Source organism: Gopherus evgoodei, chromosome 7, assembly GCF_007399415.2.
Source record: "Gopherus evgoodei ecotype Sinaloan lineage chromosome 7, rGopEvg1_v1.p, whole genome shotgun sequence".
Classification (NCBI taxonomy): Eukaryota; Metazoa; Chordata; order Testudines; family Testudinidae; genus Gopherus; species Gopherus evgoodei.
Window position 1 is genome coordinate 119879985 of NC_044328.1, and position 24505 is coordinate 119904489.

Genomic DNA, 24505 nt, shown 5'->3' on the forward strand with positions numbered 1-24505 from the left:
AGGCTGGGGGTGGGGTGGGGGGGAAGTCATTTTAACAGGTCTGAAACCAGTCAGTATTTATGCTTATTTCACATTAAACTCCACCTACTAACAATAAGCCAAGACAGCACACAGGTGATAGTAAGAGCTTAAGGCCCATTAAACTCTGAATTTCCTAATGTATCAATTACAGAAGAGACATATACCAAACAACATTAGGCTGAATCACTGTTCAACTGAAAACCTCACTGAATCACTGTGGTCCTGAAAACCTCATTTCCTTTACCTGCAGAGGCAGCCCAGTGATTCTGAGTTTGGCCACAGAATATTACATGCAAGGAAACTGCCAGACTTTTAAAAGGAATGTTTGTATCATGTATCTCAATTGTAGACAGGAGATACATCCATTGTGTCAAAACTTAGATTCCCACTGACAGCTAATAATGATAATTGGCCAGTCATTTTCAGTGAATAAAACTAAAGTTGCCTGCCTCCTAGAAATAAGGATATGACCAAGCTCCAGCTCTGGATATTTGTCTTAGTTCTTCCACGAGTGAGAAAGTTTTGTTTTTAGTTTCTTTCAGAGATGCCATTGTAGTCTTTTGTACTGAACCCATGAAAGGAGAGTACAATATTTTGTGCCTTTCTATAACTGGAGTCACAGTGCTGCACTTGCTTGGATCCCTGCAGCCAGTGCACTTCCTGAACTTTGAAAGTTTACAGCAAAAAGTACCCCGTGATTAAGACAAAGAAATACACTTTTCAGCTAGTTTCATGTATCATCTACACCAGATGAGAGCCGAATGCAGTTCTAAGTTAGTTTCCAAATTACTAAGTACTCCCTGCTGAAATGTTTAAATAGCCAGATGGCTTTTGTAATGTGTATTGAGGAATCTTAGGCATTGATCTGATACAAACATTTTGGATATGGATTTTTACTTTGCCCATCTAGATGAGCAGTAGATCCAAAGGGATTACTTAAATCCAACCTATGCTTGGCTCTGTATATGCAGAAGACAGACCCTCCCCCAAAGATCTTACATTCTAAAATAGAAAAAAATTTTTTGCATTGGATAATCCAAAGGGCATAACTGAAAGGTTTCACGAATTCAATTTATGAAATAAGGAGCTATATATCCCTTTTCGTTCTGTAAAGCTGAACTCATTTGTGTAGGCCCACTGGTTCTGGAATCATAAACGGACAATACTGAAGGTGTGAGTGTGCCAAAGCAGTCCATCACAGCCATCGCTCGTTTAGCCTGCTGTCCAAGAATCTGACCTGAGAGGTGTGACAGACACCTATAGTTTCCATTAAAAATGCTTCAAATTGCTACATTTAAACATATCAACTCCAGATTCTCATTCCAGTGCAGAGAAACTAAAGGGCCTTATTCCAGCTTAAGTTTTACCCTACTATAGTATTAATATTTGAAGCATGAACACATGCTATAATATAAAATAGCATAAGTGCCACAGCAGCCAGGTCTAAGCTTTATTAGCATTATGTATGCAACAAAGTTCCTCCTCTACCTTGGTGGGTTCTGCGCTTATTGGCAGATTTGCTCGTCTCAGATTCACCATGTGGGTCAGGAAACAGCCCAGAGACCTTCCCCTCTGGTAGAAGCCACAGTCCAGGTCAATTCCCCCTGCGTCTGATCAGGAGTTGGGAGGTTTGCGGAGAACCCAGGCCCGCCCTATACTCCAGGGCCCAGCCCAGGGCCCTGTGGACTGAAGCTGTCTGGTGTGCCTCCTGGAACAGCTGCATGTCAGCTACAACTCCCTGGGCTACTTCTCCACGGCCTCCTCCCAACACCTTTTTTATCCTCACCACAGGACCTTCCTCCTGCTGTCTGATAATGCTTGTACTCTTCAATCCTTCAGCAATATGCCTTCTTGCTCTCCACTCCTAATGCCTGCTACAAACTGAAGTGAGGTCCTTTTTAACTCAGGTTCCCTGATTAGCCAGCCTGTCCTAATTGATTCTAGCAGTTTCTTCTTATTTGGCTCCAAGTGTCCTAATTAGCCTCCCTACCTTAGTTGGTTCCAGCAAGCTCCTGCTTATTCTGGAACTGCCTGTTACCTTACTCAAGGAAAAGGGATTTATTTTGGGACTAATATAGCTGCCTTCTAACACTCTCCTGTAGCCATCTAGCCTGACCCTGTCACACATAGTATCCATACATTTTAATTTAAAAAAATTCTTTAATTAGCAATGTAGCAATTATAGTGTGTCATCTGACACACCTTATTCTGAACGTTGACTCAGTGTTTGCGGATTAAGTATGAAAGACTAACACTAGCTCAAAACTAACTAGAGTAGGACTATTCTAAAAAGACTAACTGGCTACTCCTTAGAAGTGAGGGCGGCCAATAAATAAGATTCTGATTTTTTAAAAAAGAGATGGCACATAAGCTACATGCTTATTCATGTATGTAAATACTAAAATAGCTTGTACATGATGTATGCTGTTGTGGTATTTGTAGGTATTCATTTTTTTTTAAATCAAGCCATAAGTGTGGAGATATGAGTACATGTAATTACATGCATTTATAATAGTAGGGAACAATGGTTGTCTATGCAGTCATACACATTAGAGATCTGACTATGCTTCTGCTTTGGAACTACTGAATACCAATTACTAGCATGTACAGAAAGTTAGCAACATGTGCACTTACCTGTGCTATTTCATAATTAACTGGTGTTTAAATGCAGATATATTTAAAAGCAATTAACACTTACGGTATGATGTGTATTCAAACATGAGTTTACTTTAGCAGTAGTTATTCTCATTGCAAGAGAGCAACATTTGCTGATTTACAAGGGGATACATCTGAGTTATTCAAGCAAGTTTAACAGTTCTGCAATACTAAACATTTGCTAAAATAAACATATCAAAAGGTCATAGGTGCTTAAAGAATAGGTTTATTGACAATATTTTCACAAATAAACATTCTAAAGAAAATTTCAGAAATCTCAGCTTCAAAATTTTAAAATTTTGTTCTCATTGGTAAAATATTTCAAAAAAAAATTCCAAAAAACCCCAAAAAAGGTATGATGTCAGTATGTTACGTCATTTTTGAAAAACGTTCCTAATTCCAACATTTTGGTTCAGTCCTTTTATTTTTATGATACAAAGCCAACCCTTCAGCATGGTGAAAGAAAACAAGCTGTTAATGTTTGATTTCCATTCTGTCTAGGGAACACTAATCTTAAAAAAATCCTTTTAACAAGCCTCTCCCCTGAATACATCCAGTCTGCTTTGAACTTGATGGGCAAGCAAAGTCAGTAAGTAGTACATTACCTTACAAATATACAAACTGAGCCAAATTATTCTGGTACTATTCAAAACCTGTATTTCCCCAAACGTATATATAAAGCATATCACATAGAACAAGAAACTGTTAGCATGAGGTCATTTTTGTACTTCAGGAATCTGAACTTCAACGAAAAAATGGAATCCTTTTATATTGTGATAAAAATGTACTCAAATGTTTTATAACATTAATATTTATTGCTTTATATGAATACTGTATTGAAAGCCCAAGCATTCAGTTTACACACAGAAATTATACAATTATATACCGTTTCACAATGGCAGTGAGCACTCATTACAATCTACAAAAATCTACTTTACAGAAATTTAAAAACTCTAAATATCAAAAAGATACAGTTGAAGAACAGGTATAAATTTGGCAGCCAGTAATTATGATTGGGAGGTTGCAGTTTGGATATCTTTAAATATGGGAATTGGAAAACATTGCGAGTTTAAAGCAGTAGTTGTGCTTTGAGCTGGTTTGGAAAAAAAAAAGTAACATTGGCTGTCAAAGTAGCATGTTCAAAAATATTTAGTTCACTTCCAAAATGTTATACAAATTATGGTGATTTCTATGCACCCCTAAAACATTTAGTCATTTAGCTCAGGTACATAACTAAGGTAATATATTAATTCTTCCAATACAGTGGTGTATCATACCAATGACATTTGCCTACATAGAACTTTGAAAGAAACTCCTCTGTAATATTCACAATGCTCTGAGAAGCATTCAAAAGGCAAGTTAGCTGTCCAACTTTTCTGAGATATTATTAGGTTTGCAAACATTCCACCTACAAAAGTTTAAGATCAAGTTTTGATTACTCCGCCCTCCACATAAAGCACATTTTCTCATAAATAAATGAAATCCTTTCACTCAGGCACCTCAGAAGTATATAAAAGTGTTGTAGTCTTAACAGTTTTCTTGGAATGTGTTTCACCTGGTGTTTCCAACAATGCTAAGATTTCCAGTGTTCCATATGGGCCAGATTTTATTTGGTTTATTCAGAGGCAAAAAACTGCCTTGAGAGGTGAACTCAGTCTTTTCCAATAGAAAAAGTGTACACTGTATTTATCTTTTGTAGAAACAGAAAAATATAACATTTCCCCCCTCAGAATTGTGTGTGTGTGTGTGTGTGTGTTTCTGTGTGTGTTTGTGTACAAAGTAACATTTTAAACACATAATTTAAGGTTCCATAGTATGTAGTCAAATAAGTCTGGAAACCAGCATGAAACCCTACAATTCACATGTTAATGTTGAAACTTAACCAAAATCTGAAGTAACGGCTATAGCTGTCAGAAAGACAAGACAAAAAGCTTTCTTGCGTACATATAACTAAACGTGGTAATCTCCAAAAAATTGTCAAAATTATAATTACCTTCCAGTTTAAAAACTTTTATTCTAAATAAAAAAACTATACACAAACCACTGATTTGACCAAACCAAAAAGTCAGCGGTAAGCAGGACCTGAAGGAGCTGGTATTCACAGTTCTTAACATGTACAGCTCTTTCAGGGTTCGATCCATGGAGAAGTTTATTTTACAACCTGCTTCTCTTGTAAAACTAAAAGGTCCACTTTATTACATAAAATTATTTATACAGTGTAAAACCAGAGCCTTATGGAAAATACTGCATCTAAGTGTATTTAAATTATTAGTCTTGCTCCATAGGTTCTTCTGCAGCTTCTGTGGCTTCATCACTGTTTTCCATAGGGGTCTCTGATGTTGTTTCAGGAGTTTCACTGGCATATGATCCTAATTCTTCAGTTTCATTGCAGTCAGCTCCCCTAATGAGAGATCCACTATTTTCACTGTCTTCAGAACATAAAACCTTCTCTGCTTGAGACTGGTCAGATTCCTCCATTTGATTATTCTCCTCGGAGATCTCTTCATTCACAGTTAAGGATTCAGTGTCTTTTTCTTGATCTTTTCTTTCTGGAGAAACATCTCTTGGGGACATGAAGGACTCTGAAAGCATTTACATTCATGACTTAATATTAACAGTACATTCTTTTTAAACAAGTCAACAATAGTATTAAGTTAGTTTGAATACCCAAACATTTACACTAGGGAACAGATTTATTTTGCGTATAAAAATGCATTCCTCTGTTTTTCCTCTATAGAAAATATGAGTTGATGTAAATTTTAAACTCTGAACCACCTTAAAAATACTAAAGTTACCAACTTCCACAACATCATATTATACACAGGATTTACAATATAAATATGAATGTAGTCTGACACCATTAAACCTTGTGACTTTATACAGAGAAGCTTTTAAGCGATGAACGGGCTTTTCTTACTTCTTAACATTTCCATATCTTTTCCCAAGAGTAGCCAGTCTTCTTGATATGAGTTGTGAGAACATAAAATTGTTCTGAACACAACGCGGACATCAAAATTCCACTTAGCAGGATATTTTACAAACTACGCTGTGAACCTTGAATGTAGGGAACCAGAACGGAAGAGAGGAAGAATCTGCAGATACAAATTAATGCCAGCCTCTTCTAGATATAATATGTATTTGTTTACCCTGCACTAGTGCCAGCTTCACGGCCCTCTGGATAGTACTCCGCATTACAACTCACAAGGCTGTTAGGTTTTTGACTTGCTACCCTGGCACTGTTTGAGATACAAATTGCTGTGTGATGCTCAGCTTCAAGGACAAGAATCACCTTACATTCACTTCGCTGTAATTTAGGAATAACACTGACTGTTAAGTGTAGTCCCTGCCCCGTTCAGGCGTCCTCAAGAGAAGGAAGGTCCCAAGGTAGATCTAGATACAACCTAGAGGATTCCCAGTCCCTAGAAAAACATTACACATATATGGATAAATCTGAAATACCTTCTTCTTCTTCCTCTGTACAATGCTGTCTGGTACAGCTAGTATCTTTTTCTTTATCCTGAGGTGTAGAAGATGTTTCAGTCTCTTCTGTCATGACCGAAGGGACTTCACTGGAGGAGGTTTGGTTAGATGTCTCTCTTGCTTCCCCTTCTTTGTCAAATTTAAGTCTTTTTACCTCATGTCCCTCTGCTTCTACAGGGTCATCTTCAGGGTGCTTATTTTTTACAGGGCTGCCTTGAGTACCTTCTGATTCAGATGCTGGTGATTCACTGTCAGACCCAAAGAAGCCACGTGTGAGTACCAAAACACATTCCATATCTTGCCTCATTTCTTAAACTGCTCATCTGAGATCAACAGAGCAGCACATGGGAGAACATTATTTGCAAGGTATTCTCCAGGAGAGATCCTACACTGTAGAACTCAATCTGCTCATTATTGGCTAAAGCCCAGATTTATTATATTTTCAGGCATGAGGTAAAGACCACTCTTTTTTTCCAGCATTTGGGAAGGAGTTGTATGATTGGGCTGATGTATGGTGAGTCTGGATTATGGTTTATGATGATTTGAGGAAAGGCAGATCTATAAGTAACAAGCATTTATGATTTTAAAATGTACTGGTTTTAGCGTACCATCCTGGTAGTAGTTAAATGTGAAAACTTAGAGATCCCCTCTTAACTCAACGTTAATCATTTTTCAGTCACACTTTTTTACTAGATGTCCACACAATCAGAAAAGAGCTGGACTACTATAAATGTATAAAAACTCAGCAAATAAAGCTGAGTAACATGTTCAACTAGACAATTCTACTGGAGAGTCACAGCCCAATACAAATCTTCACTTTGCATATATTAGGTCAATAAATAAAAAGTAGCAAGTAGATATCTAATACAGCTGAGTATTTACCACAATACTTTTGAAATGTCTTTACCAAAAGGGACATTTTACTTTAAAAGTATTTACAATATTGTAAACGTGAAGCATGAGAATAATGAAATATTCAATATGTATTATTCCGCACAAACCTGTGGTTTTTCTCTTCCTTTTGCTGCAAGTTTGATTCTTTATTGTCTGTGCTGTCGGGCAAACCGTTTGTTGTCATAGGAGTTGACAAGGAAACCTTCGGTCGATTTACTGGTCTGGGAGTTCCAGGACCATTTATATTAGATCTAAAGAATACAATTAATTTGTTTAATCAAAAAGGATTAAAAAATGAAAATATACTCTAGATTCAGAAACCTTGGAAAAGGAACATGCTAGAATATTTTAATTTTCAAAGCTGAATTATTTAGCCCAAAATCCAGCATACATCCTATCATGCAAAATCAGTAAAATTCACCTGTACACGAACAGGATTAAAAAATGATTTTAAAGCATCAGTGGCATTCTGTAATACCCTACTATGGCAGGGTGTCTGGGCCAGGTGCTCCCAAAACCACAAGATTTCTTCATTCTATCACACCCCCAACCAAGTACATGTTGCCTCTTGAAAATGAACCTGCCCAACTTACCTCTCTGAATAACTTGGTGAGTTTCCTGGAAACATAACACCATTCATCCTGTTTAAACTATTGGAATTATTTTTCCTACGAAAAATCAAAAATATTATACTTAGCAATTTAAGGTTCCTTAGTTCACAGAAGGAGATTTAAAAAAAAATCTTCTTGGTTAAAAGTAATTACAGATTACTAGATTTAAATAATATATTCCTATACACTGGGTTTATTTTTACAACCAAATTGACTTCAATATCCATTAAGTGCACTGTCATTTGCCTTTATTCCTTATACCCCGAATATCTTCCTTGACATCCTCTAATTTCCTTTAAATAATTTATCTTTAATGTGACTATATCCGTATTTAAAGTGAAGTGCATGCATACCTGTTTTCTGGATTGGGGCTTTAGATTTTAAACTCTGCAGGCAGGAAGCGTTTCTACTGGCTATGTAAAATGTCATGCATGACTATTGGATAGATGTAAAAGATAAAACCACCACCACCAAGTTTGGCCTTCATTAAAGGTCAGTTTCCCCATTACACCATACCCTTTGGAGGACAATACTCTCCACACAGAATAGATGCTGATCCAGCAAGAATGCCTTCAGACCCTACACACTCTGAACCCACTCAACATCCTTCAGGTTCTGACATGTGATGAGTAGGGTTTTCACATGCCTGTGTGACATGTGCCATCCTTAACTGTTATGACGGGGCACAGTACTGTCATTTTTATACTTAGTTCTGCTTCACTGCAGGGGACTGGATTACACGACCTATCAAGGTCTCTTCCAGTTCTACATTTCTATGATTTTACAGCCTCATCTTAAGATAATAGCATTGCAAGAGCTTGTTTCTGTGCTTTACCTACATTATTCAAATTAGAATGGTGATGGGGGGCCTTCTCGTAGTTGGGAAAGTAGCTTTTGCAGGCACAGGAAGACAGGCTGAGGTAGAAGAAAATTTGGCACTTCCTCTTCTAGACAACTCAACTGGCCCTACAGCCACTTTTCTGAAGTCTGTTTTTCCTCTTTCATACAAGTGTAGATTTTTTTTTTTTTAAATTACTCCCTTTCACTGCCCCATCATTGTCTCCAGATCCTGTACTTTACTTTGCAGTCTTCCAGGCACTCAGACATAATCTAGTTTTATCTAAATAGATGGAACAGCACAAGATGTCATCGGACCACTAAACTGCCTACTGTAGGACAACCCTACTAGTAGTGGGATGGGTGATTAAGAATCCTCTCTTGAAATGAGTTGTGAAGGCAGGAATCTATATTCCCTTTGGCTCAGTTCCAATGAGATTCTAATCTCTGAATCTTTCACTTTTGCTTCAATGTTTGTTTTTCAAGAGACCCAAACTAAACCCATATTTGTGCCCCTACTAAGCATCACTTTGTATGCCAAGTTGCAGTTCAGAGTGTATTTTTGCAAAAGGAATTAATTTCTGAAGAGGAAAAGAGTTTGTTATAAAGACTGACAAAATATTAGCATAAGAGTGGGGATGATGCAATTCTAAAAAAGGCATTGTTTAATGCACTCATGTATGGTTTTGAATTAATAAACCGTGCTGTAAATTTTGGCTCAGAAGCTTGTTTTTCATCCCAAAGTTACTACACAGGTAGACCAGCAAGCAGTGTATGCCTGCAGGACATCACCTCTTTTGCCACACAAAGTTTGTGAGATTTTGAAGGGCATTTGTTTAACTCATTGACATGGAAGTTGAATTTTTGAAGTGCATGTCTTCTTGTTGGCAAGAAGATACACCATTATTGCCAGCAACAAGAACACACACAAAAAAACCCCCTCCTAATATAATCCCAAATCTTTAAGTAGTTGAAAGTAAATTTATGCTTACTCTGAAGATGGGTATACACAGCTGACCACCATGACATTCTGTAATACAAAAAAAAATGTAGTGAGTTTAGAGGCAGAAAAATGAAACATTACTGATCCTGACAGAACTTGTAAACTTGAAGATTAACATGACAGCCGGATTTAAAAAATTCTAGCTGATAAAAGTAATATTCTCTACAGAACTTTAGATTATTCTGAAGTCAAATACAACCTTGGAAGTAATTTTTACATCCTAAAATCCTCAATGGTAAAGGTGCTTTGCTACTATGAAGACTACAAACCAAACAAGATTTCCAATATGCTACAGTAGAGGTCAAAGCAATTTAAGCCACATTTTGGTGAAGTTTGTAACTTAAGATGTTTTGGTTACATTAAGCTGATACTCCACATGGAACTGTGACAATCCCAAACTGCTGCCGGTGCTCTTCAACAGTGGTAGGTGTAGCAAAGCTATAATAATTTTTACCCTATGTCATGTAATCACCAGCTGTTGGTTTACACTAGTACTCCCATCAGTCCTAGCCCAGGCCGGGCTTCACTACTGCTACACCAACAGTGAGAATTTCAGAAAAATCCTTAGTGTGGAAAAAGTATAAGACCATTTTTTTATTTCAGAAAAAGGGCTGATTGTTTGAAAGATAGCTAATGCATATACAAGATGACTATGCCAATGCAGTTTTTAGTGTGCATTATAAGAATCATACAACAACAGGAATTTCTGAATTAGCAATTAAAGATAACATGCAATGTTACATACTCCAGTATGTGTGATGGTTGGTTGCTACTAATTACAGCACAAAACATGCTCCAACAACATGAACATCAACACAAATATCAGAAAGCGCTGATTAGGTTTCTAACAAAGGTGTCAAACTACCAGAAGATTCAAGGTATGTATCAGACTGCTCGATCCCCCATGATAAAAATCAGACTGTAAAATACACACACTTAAAAAAATATCTATATCTATATCTATCTCAAGGCCAAGATTTTCAAACTTGAGTGCCTAAGTCTGTAACTCTTACAATTTCAAGTACTTTCTGAACATGAACACTGTAGCACTGTTTTAGCCTGAAACAACTCTTAAGGGTGCTCTATTCATTTCAATGAGGTTTTAGTTTTAGGTATCAGTTATCAAGAGCCACGTTTTCTAATATCGTATTACTGCAATTGTACAATTACAATCCTGGTAATTGCATGCACAAAGGGCAGAAACAGTGGTGCAACTAAAGAAATGGACTGCATAATTTTTCCTCTCACTGCTGAACACTATATCAGCTTTACTAGATAAAAAAATTTAGTTACTAGATGAGTGCTACAATCTACTCTGAAACCAGCCGTAAGCATCAGTGGCAGATCCACTATAGGTCAGCAGCAGTATGGGGCCCTAATTTGCAGTCCATGACAACTTTCACATGCCCTAAATGTAACTGGGCCTTCCCAGGAGAACAACAATTTGACATCAATTCTGGAAGTTGTACTGCATGCTTTTGGAGAACATTCTATATAAATACTACAAACAAGTTCTGTATGCACTTAATGAGAGTTTTAATGTGCTAAAAAAATTAAAGAGATTTAAAAAATAAAAGCTGGAGGAGAGATTTTTGAGTTTGGTTCAAACCCACAAAGCAAGGAAGGAAGAACTTATATGGTTGCACCCATTGCATATGGCTCAGTTATTTAGTGGTGGGGCTCAGAACAATGAGCGATATTAAATCCTATATAAATTGCAATATTGGAGCACTACAAACTGATTAACAGAGACAGCCTTAATCCTGGAATTTATTTGCTTTTGAGTCAAAAACATTTTAGAATAGCTTTTTGCAGTGATCTTTTTTTAAAAAATAACCACATTGGAGTTGCTATTATAGCCATAATGAAGCCAATAAAACGTTGGGAGTCATTTAAATATGATATAGTGCGTAGTTACAATTTAGCTCCAATGCCTCTGAAAGGAAAACATACCTTCTCCACTCCTCTAAGAAACTTGTCTGTTCCTGTATAGTTCCTCCTTGGATCTGTCAGCAACTCACAAAGTCGCTGAATAGTAAAGGGGATACTGCAATGAAATACATAGAGAACAATGTAAATGGTACTTAATGCGTAAAAGGCTGCTAGGAAGCAACTGCATTATTGCTCTCCCTGCAGGCTGAAAAGGTTCAAACAGAGGAAGCAGAATTTGACTGAAAGCTTGTAGTAAAAGGGTAGTTAGTTCCCTCTGCACTTGGAGGTAGGGGTGTAAATCCCAGATCATGTCGACATAATCTCATTAGTGCTCATTAAGCTAGCAGGCTAAAAATGGTAGTGCAGCCATAGTAGCATGGGCAGCTGTGGCCTAGGATAGCTGCCCCGGAGTATGCACACGCTGTGGACACGTACTTGGGGTAGGTAGCCCATGTCACTATTTGTTGCTTCCTATGCTTCTGCATCTACGCTACCATTTTTAGCAAGTAGCTCAATTAGTAGTGCAATTATGTCTATGCAAGCTGGGAATCACAATCTTAGCTCCAACTGCAGACAGCTTTAATCTTGGATTTACATTTCTCATTTTGCATAAACACTTAGAAAACAGCACACACTTTCGGGCAATACATCCTCCACCAAAAATGCAAAAGACATCATTCCAAAAAAAAAAATAAAATAAAAAAAAAATCACAAATTCACTTAGCACACTGTATTCAATAATTAAGTTACATGTAGATTTCAATTCAAGAAATCAGTCACAGTTTAAGATTACTTTTATTGGGTAAATTATGATGGTAACAAAATATGTGAAACAGCAATAGTAAAAATGCTTTAAAACAAAGATTCACACTCCTACATCTGGCAAAAATAAGTGATTCTCAAGAACCTATTTTGATTTTACAGTTTATAGGAAATCCATTACATTTTGTAAATAGTACAACCAGTTAATAACAGTTCAGAAAAATATGGTATCTACATGTTCAGCTCTGTTGATACATATAAATAAAAACAAAATAAGTATGATTGGTTTTTCTGCGGCACTGAAATAGGACAGGGCTATATACCCATATAATATTTTGTTCATACAATCTGTCCTCTGTCTAGCAATTTAGTAATTGATTTCACACAAACACTAGCAAGACCAACTGATATTTCTCATTTTAACAATGCATAACAGGATCAAATATTTAAGTTTAGCTGATCTTAAATATTGCTATGGGAAGTGCATGTATTAATATATATTTACAGTAAATCTATTTTGTAACAAAATAATCAGCATCTAGCAAAACTTTGTGATTTACGGTACAGGAATGCAATACTGCTTTTTAAGCATTGTAACTCAATTTGTCTGAGCTTGAAGTCATTACACTTGGAACACAAAGTGCTTAGTACAACGTGAAGAATAAGAATTATATATTGTAACAGAAGTTCCTCCCTGGTGGGTCCTGCGCTTGCTTATTGGTGGATTTGTTCGCCTCAGAGATTCACTATGTGGGTGAGGGAACAACCCAGAGACCTTCCCCTCTGGTACCCACAGTCCAGGTCAATTCCTCATGTCTGATCAGGAGTTGGGAGGTTTGGGGGGAAACCCGGCCTGCCCTCTACTCCGGGTTCCAGCCCAGGGCCCTCTGGACTGCAGCTGTCTAGAGTGCCTCCTGGAGAAGCTGCATGACCGCTACAACTCCCTGGGCTACTTTCTCATGGCCTCCTCCCAACACCTTCTTTATCCTCACCACAGGACCTTTCTCAGTGTCTGATAATGCTTTTACTCTTCAATCCTCCAGCAACATGCCTTCCCGCTCTCCACTCCTAGTGCCTCTTGCTCCAAGCTCCTCGCATGCACGCTACAAACTGAAGTGAGGTTCTTTTTAAACTCTGGTGCCCTGATCAGCCAGCCTATCCTAATTAATTCTAGCAGTTTCTTCTTAATTCGCTCCAGGCGTCCTAATTAGCCTGTCTGCCTTAATTGGTTCCAGCAAGTTTCTGCTTGTTCTGGAACTGCCCCTGTTACTTTACCCAGGGAAAAGGATCTACTTAATCTGGGACTAATATATCTGCCTTCTAACATGCTCCTGCATTGGTATCACAGATATCTGGATCCTCCCCTTAGGCTGGGGGAGGTCCTTCAGCAGTGGGCACCAACAGGAACACTCTCCTGTAGCCATCTAGCCTGACCTTGTCACAATATGTAGGCAATTAAGAAAATTACACCAAAATAGTTTATATGCACACTCAACACGATTCCATCCCTGCTACAGAACTGTTACAACTGTGTTACTTAGAAATTAGACTACTAATTTTTATTAAAAAAATATAAATGAATCAAGTTTGCAATGAGTAAGTCACTCAACAAGCTAGAAGAGCACATTTTATGCCAACTTCATTAAATAAAACACGGATTTTGTTCAAACATACACTGATCTTATTTTTCATCAAGAATATGCCATCTTAGTTAGGAGGAACTATTTTCAACCAGTGAGAATGGTTACTGGCATTAATTCTATTGGAAAGCCCTTAAGGGCCAGTGTTTTTCCTATAAACAAGGAGACATTGTACCAGACTAAATATCACCCATTTTAATGTGTTTTGCACATGCGAAATACCTCAGAGACGGTATACCAGCTGTACTGTGGATTAATCAATATTTATCATTATCATACACCTAAACCATGACAGAATCTCATCTTTATTTCACTCCTGAAGAACAAAGAGTCAGTCTGACAAGCTAATCTTTGTGGGTCAGTACATAGCTCCTTCAAATGGCAGAGAATTAAATGCATGTACGGCTTGCGACAGGAGCAATAAAACAAGAGGACAAGAATATTCCCAGAACAGACCTTCACTGTAAATTCCTTTGTATCAAAAAAGTAAGTTGAAAGGTAGGAATTTAGTGAATGTTATGGCAGGCATATTTTATTTGTCCACCAGGTGTTTGACCCCTCATCTGCCTAGCACTGACCAAAATTATATTTTGACTGTTTTTTCTAATTTGGTTCCCTAAAAAGTTTGACTAAAATGAGCTCATGTATTCCTTTTGGTTCAATTCACTCAATGAGAACGTCCTTGAGACTGTGAGGGTTCACTTCCTGTTAATACCGCTTAGAACATCTTTGCTATGGATTAATTTATACCTCGTGTTTCAGAAAGTTTTGGCCAAGGTATTTAGTGACTTTACTCAGAAATGCCAAACCAGAAAACCTCTGCCATGCACAGATTCTTCAATTTGCTCCCCTTGTTGGTAGTTTCACTCACTCTCTCCCCCAATCTTGGTAAGTGTGCAGGAGGATTTAATTGATTTGTGAACTCACCCATATATGTGCTGCAAATCTAAATCACATGCATAGCTGATAAAGATATAACTGCTGCTCATTTGTTGGGCACTTTTTGGGGCTGTCAGCAGGGACAGGACAGTAGTATACTATCAAAGCTGTAACAGCTAATCTTTAAACAGTAAATTTAAATTACCTGTCTGCTTAAACATCCATTTTACACAGACCTATAGTTTAAGGAGTAGCAGGTAAAAAAAGTGAAAGTGTCCAGTCTCGTTAAAAATAAATTAATAGGTATTGGATGTTTGGAATACAATTTGAAAGACTAACATACATGAAGTAGTTTATGAAACTCAGTGGGATTCAGCTTATTTAGGTGATATCAATCCCCATAAAATGTAAGATTTGCAGTTTCAAAGTAAATTGTATGTTTAATTGTTTATTTTAACCTACACTATAATCTGTGTTCTGGCCAACAGCAACGCTGTTTCCTTTACAGCATCTACAAAATAGTCAACTTTGTTTAATGTGTAGTAGATGGCACCATGCATCACAGTATGTCTTTACAATAAACTTACATCGAGTTACTTTGTTGACTTTTTTAATTAGCCGACTTCCAGAGGCAATGATCTCAGCTATAGTGAAGTATGTAAAAGTCGTATACAAGTACATACTATAGAAATTAAAGGTGTGGCTTTAAACCAACTTAATTAAAATAAGTGCAACTTTGTGCCTGGACATTCAAACAAATTTAAAAGTGAGTGTACTGAGGGAGTTGCACCTACAGTACTAAATACGTTTCTAAACTCTTAGTTAAATCTGTGTACAAACTGCATGATAAGGCCAAAGATTTCTTCAGTGAGCAAAGGGATTAGGAATTCCATAATCAAGTGAAAGTGATCAGAACTGCACTTCCCATTGCCATTGGTCAGAGCACTGTAAAGACAGCCTGATCACAACAGCCATGCTGCAGTGTGTTAAGCAAAAAGAGACTGAAGAGAAGACGTGGAGAAACGCCTTTGGTTGGTCACATGACTAAGGTGAGCAAAGAAAAAGTTTGTATATTCTACACATGAATATTTCTCTGAAGTACCCAAACAAGAAGTCCTCCTAACACAATAATCACAACTGAGACAGGGAGACTAGATGAGAGACGTGAAATATCGGGATGCCGGAGCAGGGAGGACAAAAGCAAGAACCACTGGAGTATAGGAAAAATTGGTGGGGGCTGAGCACCCACCAGCTCCAGGCCCCACCCCCCTACCCTCGCTCGCCTTCACTCTGCCTCTACGTCCCGAGCTGGCTGCTGCATTCTGCTTCTCCTCCCTCCCTCCAACGCTTGCACCGCCATATAACTGATTAGCGCAAGCCTAGGAGGGAGGGGTGAGGAGGAATGTGGCTTGCTTGGGGAAGAGGTTGGACCAGGGCAGGGATCTGGGGAGGGATCCAATGGGGGAGGGAGGCAGGGGCAGAGTCGGGCCAGGGCGGTGCAAGCCTGTGCGCCAGAGGGCAAAATATCGGGACCATTCGCGTCCCGACCGAACATTGGTCGGGACGAAGGACAAACAAGTAAATATCGGGATGTCTGGTCACCCTACAACCGAGGACCAGTACCCATCCAAAAATATCAAAAAAGATTAAGGAAGCTTATCTCTATTTTAAAAAAAAAAAAAAAAAAAGACAGCATATCTCCACCAGTGTGTTGGAAGTGGTGCTGAAAAGCCAGAAACTAACTCAGACTAGCAAGAGTGCAAGGACCACATCTGAAAATTAGCCCCAGAAGAGTTTACTTCTTGTTGTAAAGAGTTTTCCATAATCCATATACCTCCAGAAGTTAAGTTTTGGAAGTAGTCACAGTTTACTAAAAAAGGGACATGGGAAATATCTTAAGAATCATTTTGACATATAAGTTTCTTAAATGTGGCATGAGAATCTGACCCTATCCCCATAAAATATCAATTTGTATCCATCTGACATTGTGGGTTTAAACAAGCACTGCTATGTCACTATGCAGCCACCAGAAAGAAAAAGCATACCTATTCTATCTGTCAAAGTCATTTCAGCCAAAGTCACTGATTACCCAGAGAAAGCAATATCATCTCTTAGTAACTGCTTTTGTATGATGTCTTCGTTTACAGATGAAGAGGAAAGATTAAACGTGCCCTTTTTCTTCCTATCTTATGCTTCCTGGAACCAAGGCCAGGAAAACCTGTTAGGTCAGGGTCACAGCAAGCGTCCACATTTTCTGTTAGGCTACCCTGCAATGATCTGAATAAGAAGATCCATGAACTAAAAGAGTAAAAGGCCTGAAAATAACTGCTCTGAAGCAACTGGTGCTCTCTGGAGTCAAGATTTCAAAGGAGCTCATTAAGTGGATAGCAATGCTATAGATAAAATAGAGGCTCCATTATCCCAATGAGGGAGGAAAAAAACCTATATTGTTAAAAAGAGAAGTGGTGTCTGTAGGACAGCCTGACAGAGGCAAGAACATACTGGTGGTGTAGTGGTGATGTGATATGAAATCTTCATCTGACTGGTTGCTGCTGCCTGGTTGTCAGGAGCACGAAAGGATAGCTCAACGATAGAGACTGATAAACCTGAGGACACAGAATTGAGTTTTATTTACATTCTAGTGTCTAACATCACATTATCAAAAAATTCACATGTATTTTATGAAACAACTCTAGTAACTTAAGTGTTATTTTTTACTTTGCCAACAGAAACTTATAGTACATTGCTAAGGTCTTCATTGTCATGGACTTTATCAGAATCATGGGCTTTATGGAGCAGGATACATATACCATATCTTTAAGCCTTTGAACTGTATGTATTGCTGTTGTAATACAGGCCTGAGTGTAGAACTGGTCTTGAATTTGTTCAACTGAATCAGTTTAAATTAACTGACAGCGATGAGCATATAAGGTATCAGATTGTACAAACTGCAGCCTGTCCGAGTTATATGTTGCTTTAGATACACATCATTGGACTGTGATTACTCAACAAGAATCATAGCCTCATTATAACAAAGTTATATATGAGTTGCTACATGGATTATTTCATTCCTGGCTGTGAAAAGTTTTGAATTTTAGCCTTTGTTTAAAGGCAATTATTATACGGCGTCTGGTTTTTCCAACTGGTGATAGTAGCTGGTTTCCACTTTTAAATAAGACATGAGGAAAGTGTTTGGAGTTTTTCCTTAGTGTTACAGTAATTTTTTTTAAAAGTCTGCTTTGTCGTCACAGTATTTAAATAGTGTAAAAGGTTCAGACATCTAGAAGTTTTGTCATGTGCACCTTGGAACTATATGATGTGGTGACTGCCTAGCTATTCATCTCCTCTGAGTGGTTTACAAGTTTAGGTAAGCTATGCAACATAAGCAAAACACAGCTTTGAAATAACAGAACAAAAAGCCAAGACATTAGGACAAGTTTTTACTTCCTTAAAGTAGGCTACCATTAATACTAGCCAGCAGAACGTAAGAAATCATGTTACCATTTGTAGGTTTCATGGAGAAATTCTTGGCATCGCACTTAAGTCAGAAATTTGAATGTGAAAGTACCTGAAACTTTCAACACGCAAAAAACCATTTATTTCGACAGAGTCAATTCTGAAGCACAATCCATGTTTTAAATAATGTCAGTCTTAGAGAACTGTGGTAAGAACCATTGATTTAACTCCAGCATATGAATCTCAAGAAGAGTCATCAGTCTTTTAAAGTTAGCATTCTCAGAAGTAACATGAGGAAGGCTCCAACATGTCCATTTGCTGATAAGCTGAAAATACATCAGATAAGTGGTTGGTGCAAATGAACAGAACACTAATTATAATAAATTTGTGACTGAGTTTAAGCTCAAGAAAGTGCTATCAAGCCATTACAAAGAAATAGCAAATAAAAGAGTAGACGCCCATGAAAAACAAGAGCTTTATTTAAATAAAACAAAAGTCAGCAAAGTCCTTTTACAAAAGCAATAAGCAACAAGAAAGAATACACTTTGTAGTCTAGAGAAACAAACAAGTAATCTTTCAAATGCTAAAAGTATACTGGAACAACCAGTAAACACACGCTTGTTTTTTTGACCTGCAAATCTGAATCTGTAGTTTAACAAGTCATAGTAGATACACTGTCTCTTTGTTGCACTGTTTGTCACAGAATTCATTGTTCTCAATGAGCTGCCAAACTGCAACATGCAACTTAAAGGGACAAACACTGAATGGTTACAGTTCATAAAAACCTAAGTACCTAAAAATGGGTTAAAATAAATCTGATTTTTAGTACCTATTTCTATCAAAATGCCCCTCTATGTATACTTTTTGAATGGTATGAACAATGGCCATTAAAGAAAAATGGAACCAGAGATTTTAAAACAACTGAAGACACTAACAAATGTCACAAGATATTAGAGTGATTATTAAAAGACAGATTTCGGACTTTGGGTTTTTAAAAGATCACAATAAAATATGTTTAAATTGATAGGTACTGATTTATTTGCAGGTGAAATTGTCTATGGCAAGCGTTGAGCAGAACAAACATGTGGAAGTAAATCACAGTAAGACTGGAAGGGACCTCAAGAGGTCATCTATGAAGGGATGATACATTGCCTAGCCTTGAGAAAAAAAATTGTTCAAAAACAAATGAGATTTGGTTAAAAATTACATACCCATTAAATCCGGTGACAATTTTCAGGATTCGTTCCTTCATCTCCTCAAAGGGAATATATTCCACATTGGGATTAGGGGGGCCTCTTGGTTCAGGTGCAGAGGTTCTGAAGTCATCCATCACTTTCTCCAGTTTGAAAATAAAATAGCCTTTAAACTGAGACCACTGAATCCTAAATTCAAGGTAAAAAAAACAAGCGACTTAAGACACATGAAAAATATCCATATTATAATTTTGTTTAGATCAAAGCAAAAATCTTAGAAAAGCATGTATTTTTATAACCAGGTAGTTCAAAGATTTAATATTTTTAAGCAACAAATAGTTTACTGTAGCCAATGGTGAGACATTTTAGAAGACTATTCCAAGGACAGTAGACAGGACAAAATTAAACATTTTATCTTCAACGAGAAGGCTGTCAACACCACTTTCGTACATAAATTTAGATATGAAATTTTACAAAAGCTCTTTTGCAGTCCTGAAGAAGAGCTGAACATAAACTTATTCTTCAGTTGTGCAACTTAGTTACTGACAGTTAATATTGTCAGCTCTTCATAATACGGATAATTTTATTCTATATTTGTACAACACTTAAGGTCAGCAATCCTAATTATTATTCCCATTATAGTAGGCCTAGGAGCCCTATGCATGGACTAGGACCCCATTGTGCGAGATGCAGTACAAACAGAACACAAAAAAAAAGTTCCTGTCCCAAGGAGCTCACTATGTTTTAGCCAGGGGTATATAGTAAAGTCATGGACAGGTCACGGGCCATGAATTTTTGTTTATTGCCCGTGACCTGTCCGTGACTTTTACTAAAAGTATCCGTGACTAAAACATAACCTTAATAATGAGATAGCTTTGCAGATGTTTACAGGAAGCACCTCCCATGGGCAGCATAGGAGAAAGCATGCGTATGCTTGTTTGAAATTTTAAATATGTGGGCAGTGGCAGCTGGCATCATGGATTGATCAGAGATAAGCACCAACTCTCAGATAGTGAACGAGATGATAGGTAGGGTGGGGGTTCACTGTGAAAGGTCTTGAAAGTGAATACAATCAACTTATGTTTGATGTTAAATGAGACTGCAGCCAGTACAGAGATTCAAAGAGGGAAGTGACGGCATCAAAGCAAGAGACTAGGGAAATGATCTTTGCAGTAGCATTCTGAATAGGTATGAGCAGGGCAATGTTTCATTTGTCAGAGCGAAGGATATTGCAGTAATCAAGGTGTGAGATGAAAGCCTAGACGAGACTTTCAGCTGTTCGAGTAGATAACAAAGGCCCTATCTTATAGATGTGGTGCAGAAAGAATTAGTAAGATTTTAAGTATAGCCTGGATGTGAGGGCCAAGAGTGAAAGGCAGAATGGGGGTGTTGTCCACAGTGTTCAAGAAATGAGGTAGGTGGGAAGGTTTGCAGGGAGTGGGGAGATTAAGCACTCTTCTTTCTTCCAGATGCTTCTTACCACTAATAAATATGGAACAATGTTATTTTTGGTCCATATTTAATTCATATAGATATCTACAATAATAATGTAATTCATGTGGAAGATTAAAACAGAAGAATCACTCGAGCACCTGTGTAAGAAACCACTTGAGGAATATTTAGAGTTTAGAGACATAATATACATTCAAACCAACTTAGACAACCTAGCTTCTAGAAAAGCACACAATTTCCTTTATTCAAATTTAAAATTTATATGAGTCTTATAGACTTCAATTTAAAATGGAGCATGGCCCTATATAATAAGGGAGTAAATATTTCCTATTTGTGCTGAGCTGGGATATATTTATCTTTTACTTCCAAATGGCCACCTTGGTGTGCACAGTATTTTTGCCTTCACCTTTTTGCCTAACACAAGATACTATCCATTCCGCCCTCTAGTCTACAACGTCTCTGGCAAGGTATTGGCGGTAAGATAGGACTATGGCTAAAAGGCTAGAATTGTGCTAACCTAAAAGATGTGCATACTATAACTATTCTCTTATATAGTTATTGGTCTTCAGTGTGTCTTTAGAATAGGCTTAAGTTACATGCTTCCATATTAATTTGTGAAAGGAGAACTTTACAACAAATCAGATACTTTTTTTTGGTGCCTTAACTCATCTGTCTCCCAGACTTGTCAGTGCTTAAAGATTCAGATGTAAAACATGTTTATAAAAGTCATTTTTAAACTTACACAATTATTTTAAACAACTTTTATAGAGAATCTTTTGAAGTGCAATTTACCATATAACTTCAATCTCTAAATTTGATGCCAATTAAAATAATTTCCATGTATTGGAGTTTGTCAAAAAAATAGAAAAGGATGGGTCAGAAAACTATTACAGATATTATGGGCAGGTTCTGAATAAGCTTCTCTACATTGAGTCCTGTGGCACCTTTAAGACTAACAGATGTTTTGGAGCATAAGCTTTCGTGAGTAAATACCCACTTCATCAGTGTTGCTTTTTACAGATCCAGACTAACACAGCTACCCCTCTGATACTTCTCTATACTGATCACTACATAGAACCAACACTGCAAAGAAAAGTTTGGGGCATTTTCACATCACAGCACTTCCTCAGCATTGCAGGTAGAATTGTGAAACTGATTTATTTGTTATCTTAATACATTTCAATCAACTCCTACTGGTGTAGTTTATAGGATTCTAGATAATTGATGAAGTCACATTTAGCCCTCTTCAGCTGGAAAAAGGATTTCACATAATTTCCCTTTTGTCCTTGAAGATTAAGATAAAGTAAATATAGGGCTAAAGAGGGCAGGGGCTTGAAGAGGGGAGAATATAATTCAAGCTCCCCTCTCAAAAGAGATTCAGATATGAGGCATTGGTCTTTTAAAAACATATGACTGGGGCAAAAAAAAATGGAGGTGCAACAACATTCAAGTTTGAAATAATGTGTGGTTCTTTTATTTAAAATATAACAGAGGGGCTAAACTGAATTTAAAGGTGAGTGACATACTTTGAAATACACTTTACCCCTCACCCCAAAAAAAGAAAGAAGGGAGGATTGAAACTTAACTAAAAAAGAACAAAATGTGGGCTTGAGAAAGATCTATACCAAAAACATGAGGGCAGAGATAAATGGGCAGAAAGAAGGGGAAAAACAGAAAATCCCAAAATGACAAGGCATAGATAAACTGAACAGAATAATTGTTTGTGGTTACCACTCTAATTAGCTACATAATACTAAAGCAATGTATTATATTTTTAGCTTTTTTTTAAATTTAGTTTAACCCTCAATGCTAGCATCAGATTCTGCAAAACTGTAACCATGACAGACTCAAAGAGACAGAAGATGTCAAAATAAATAGCAAATAAGTGAACAAATCTCAGAACTCAGAGAGAAGAAACCCACTAAATCACCTCCATGCCAGTCAGTGCTGGATTACACCTTATAGAACATTAGCCCATAAAAGTAGATTCCAATATTGCACTAAAGATTTCACAGATCCATTAAGGATTTTTCCCCTTACTTCCAACCTAGGTTAATTTTCCCTTATTCATTTTCATTCAATTTATTATTTCTTCGTAAATACTACTTATCCTTTCACACAATATCGTTGGTTCTCAATTATTTGTAGACAGATATCAGATCCATGTGGCCTAATATGTACTACTAGTATGAAGGTTTATAGTTGGAGGTCTATTGTCCTGAGGGTTGAAAAGAGTGCCCTGTGTCATTTTAAAATGCCTGAAACCACAGAAAATACGGGTGCCACCTAGGCATATGTGAATCACATTTTCAAAGCACAAGGCAGAAGTTATCCCTACAAGTTGAATCTGAAATCTACTTGGTTTTAGTTTATTTTTAAGTTACTTTAATACACAGTACTTCTCCAGGCTATAATGCTGATTTCAGTTTCAACAGCATCTTCCATCCAAGATCTCAAAACATTTGACAAAAGACCTGTCAAGCAGAAAGTAGTGTTCCCGTTTTACAGACTGAAGAACAAGCAAAGCTAAGTAATTGGTCCAAGAGGCACGCAGGTCATTGGTACAACTAGGAATAGAACCTAAATTTCCTGATCACTAATACTGTGATTTGAACACTAGACAACACTGGAATTTAGATAATCCTGTTGAAGAGCTGCCATTTGAACTTTAAGGAGCAGTTTATCTAGGCAGTGGTACACTTGGAGGGTGCTCCTGCAATAGACTGATAAGGACCAACAACAACTCTGTTAAGTCCACAGAGCAGACGAGGCACATGATAACATCACACGCTATGCTCTTAGAATCCCTGTTCTCATTTTAAATGTCTATAGGATCTTGCAAAATTTTGGATGAAACAGAAGCAGATAGTGGAAAGCATGTTCAAGATGAAATTATACAGCTCACAGCTGCTTGGTCATGGAGGAAAATTCAGTCTTATGATACTACTAATTTTCATTTCCATAAAACCATCATCAAGAATTATCACTTCATTTACCACGATTAAGATGTTTCTGTTTAGCAATCTTGGCTGAGAAGTTGATCTTTTGGACCAAAGAGAACTTGATCTTCTCCAGATTTAACTGGAATTCTTCCCTTCCAGACTGCACCATTCAGAGTCTATTCTTTTCCAGAGATTTCCCATCTGATTAACCTGTTCACTACTCTTTCGCCATATTCAGATTAAGCTGCAGAAGAAAGATGATTTTATGTACCAAGAAATGCCAAGTCTTGGCCCAGGAAAAACAGCCTCTAGCAGCTACAAATTCTTTTCCACTGAGCTACTGCAGGCTCACAGAACTGAGCCAGGAGTGGAAGCCCCTTTGAAGTGGAGCCCGGTGTAGAGAAAGATCAATCGCTATAAAAGCTATAGACAAGACATCCCCAGATTCCCTCAAATCTTTCTAGGAGTATCTCCCTATTAAAACTGAAGGCTGAAGGGAGAAGGAGGAAAAGCAAACAAAAATTCTGGCACAGAGGCAAAGGCTCTTGAGTGCAGTAACCCATTCCTGACAGCAGAGGGGGAAAGCAACTAGTAACAAAAAAGACAAGAAGTCACTAACAGATTGGATTAGATTCAGAAAACCTGTCATTTCCAGACTGTTGGGAACAGTAGTTTCTCATGTGGGCATTGAAAGGGAAACCATTTATCTAGACAGCAATACTACAGACAAAATAAGTTCCTTGTTTCA

At 37.5% G+C, this 24505-nt stretch overlaps 1 protein-coding gene and 1 non-coding gene across 2 annotated transcripts in view; one reads left to right on the plus strand and one right to left on the minus strand.

Annotated features, from left to right (window-relative positions):
• Positions 1-2884: 2884 nt before the first annotated feature.
• Positions 2885-24505, minus strand: part of PPP4R2 (protein phosphatase 4 regulatory subunit 2) — a 45545-nt gene continuing 23924 nt past the window's right edge. Inside the window, exons 3-9 of the mRNA XM_030568811.1 lie at positions 19382-19552; positions 11455-11548; positions 9491-9528; positions 7644-7718; positions 7158-7301; positions 6136-6404; positions 2885-5258 (exon numbers count right to left, since the gene is read on the minus strand). Coding sequence (XP_030424671.1) covers positions 4945-5258; positions 6136-6404; positions 7158-7301; positions 7644-7718; positions 9491-9528; positions 11455-11548; positions 19382-19552 — 1105 coding nt within the window. The 3' untranslated portion in view covers positions 2885-4944. The remainder of the gene's footprint in view (positions 5259-6135; positions 6405-7157; positions 7302-7643; positions 7719-9490; positions 9529-11454; positions 11549-19381; positions 19553-24505) is intronic.
• Positions 8265-8358, plus strand: LOC115655692. The gene has a single exon (XR_004001478.1). It is a non-coding gene; the product is annotated as a small nucleolar RNA U13 (small nucleolar RNA).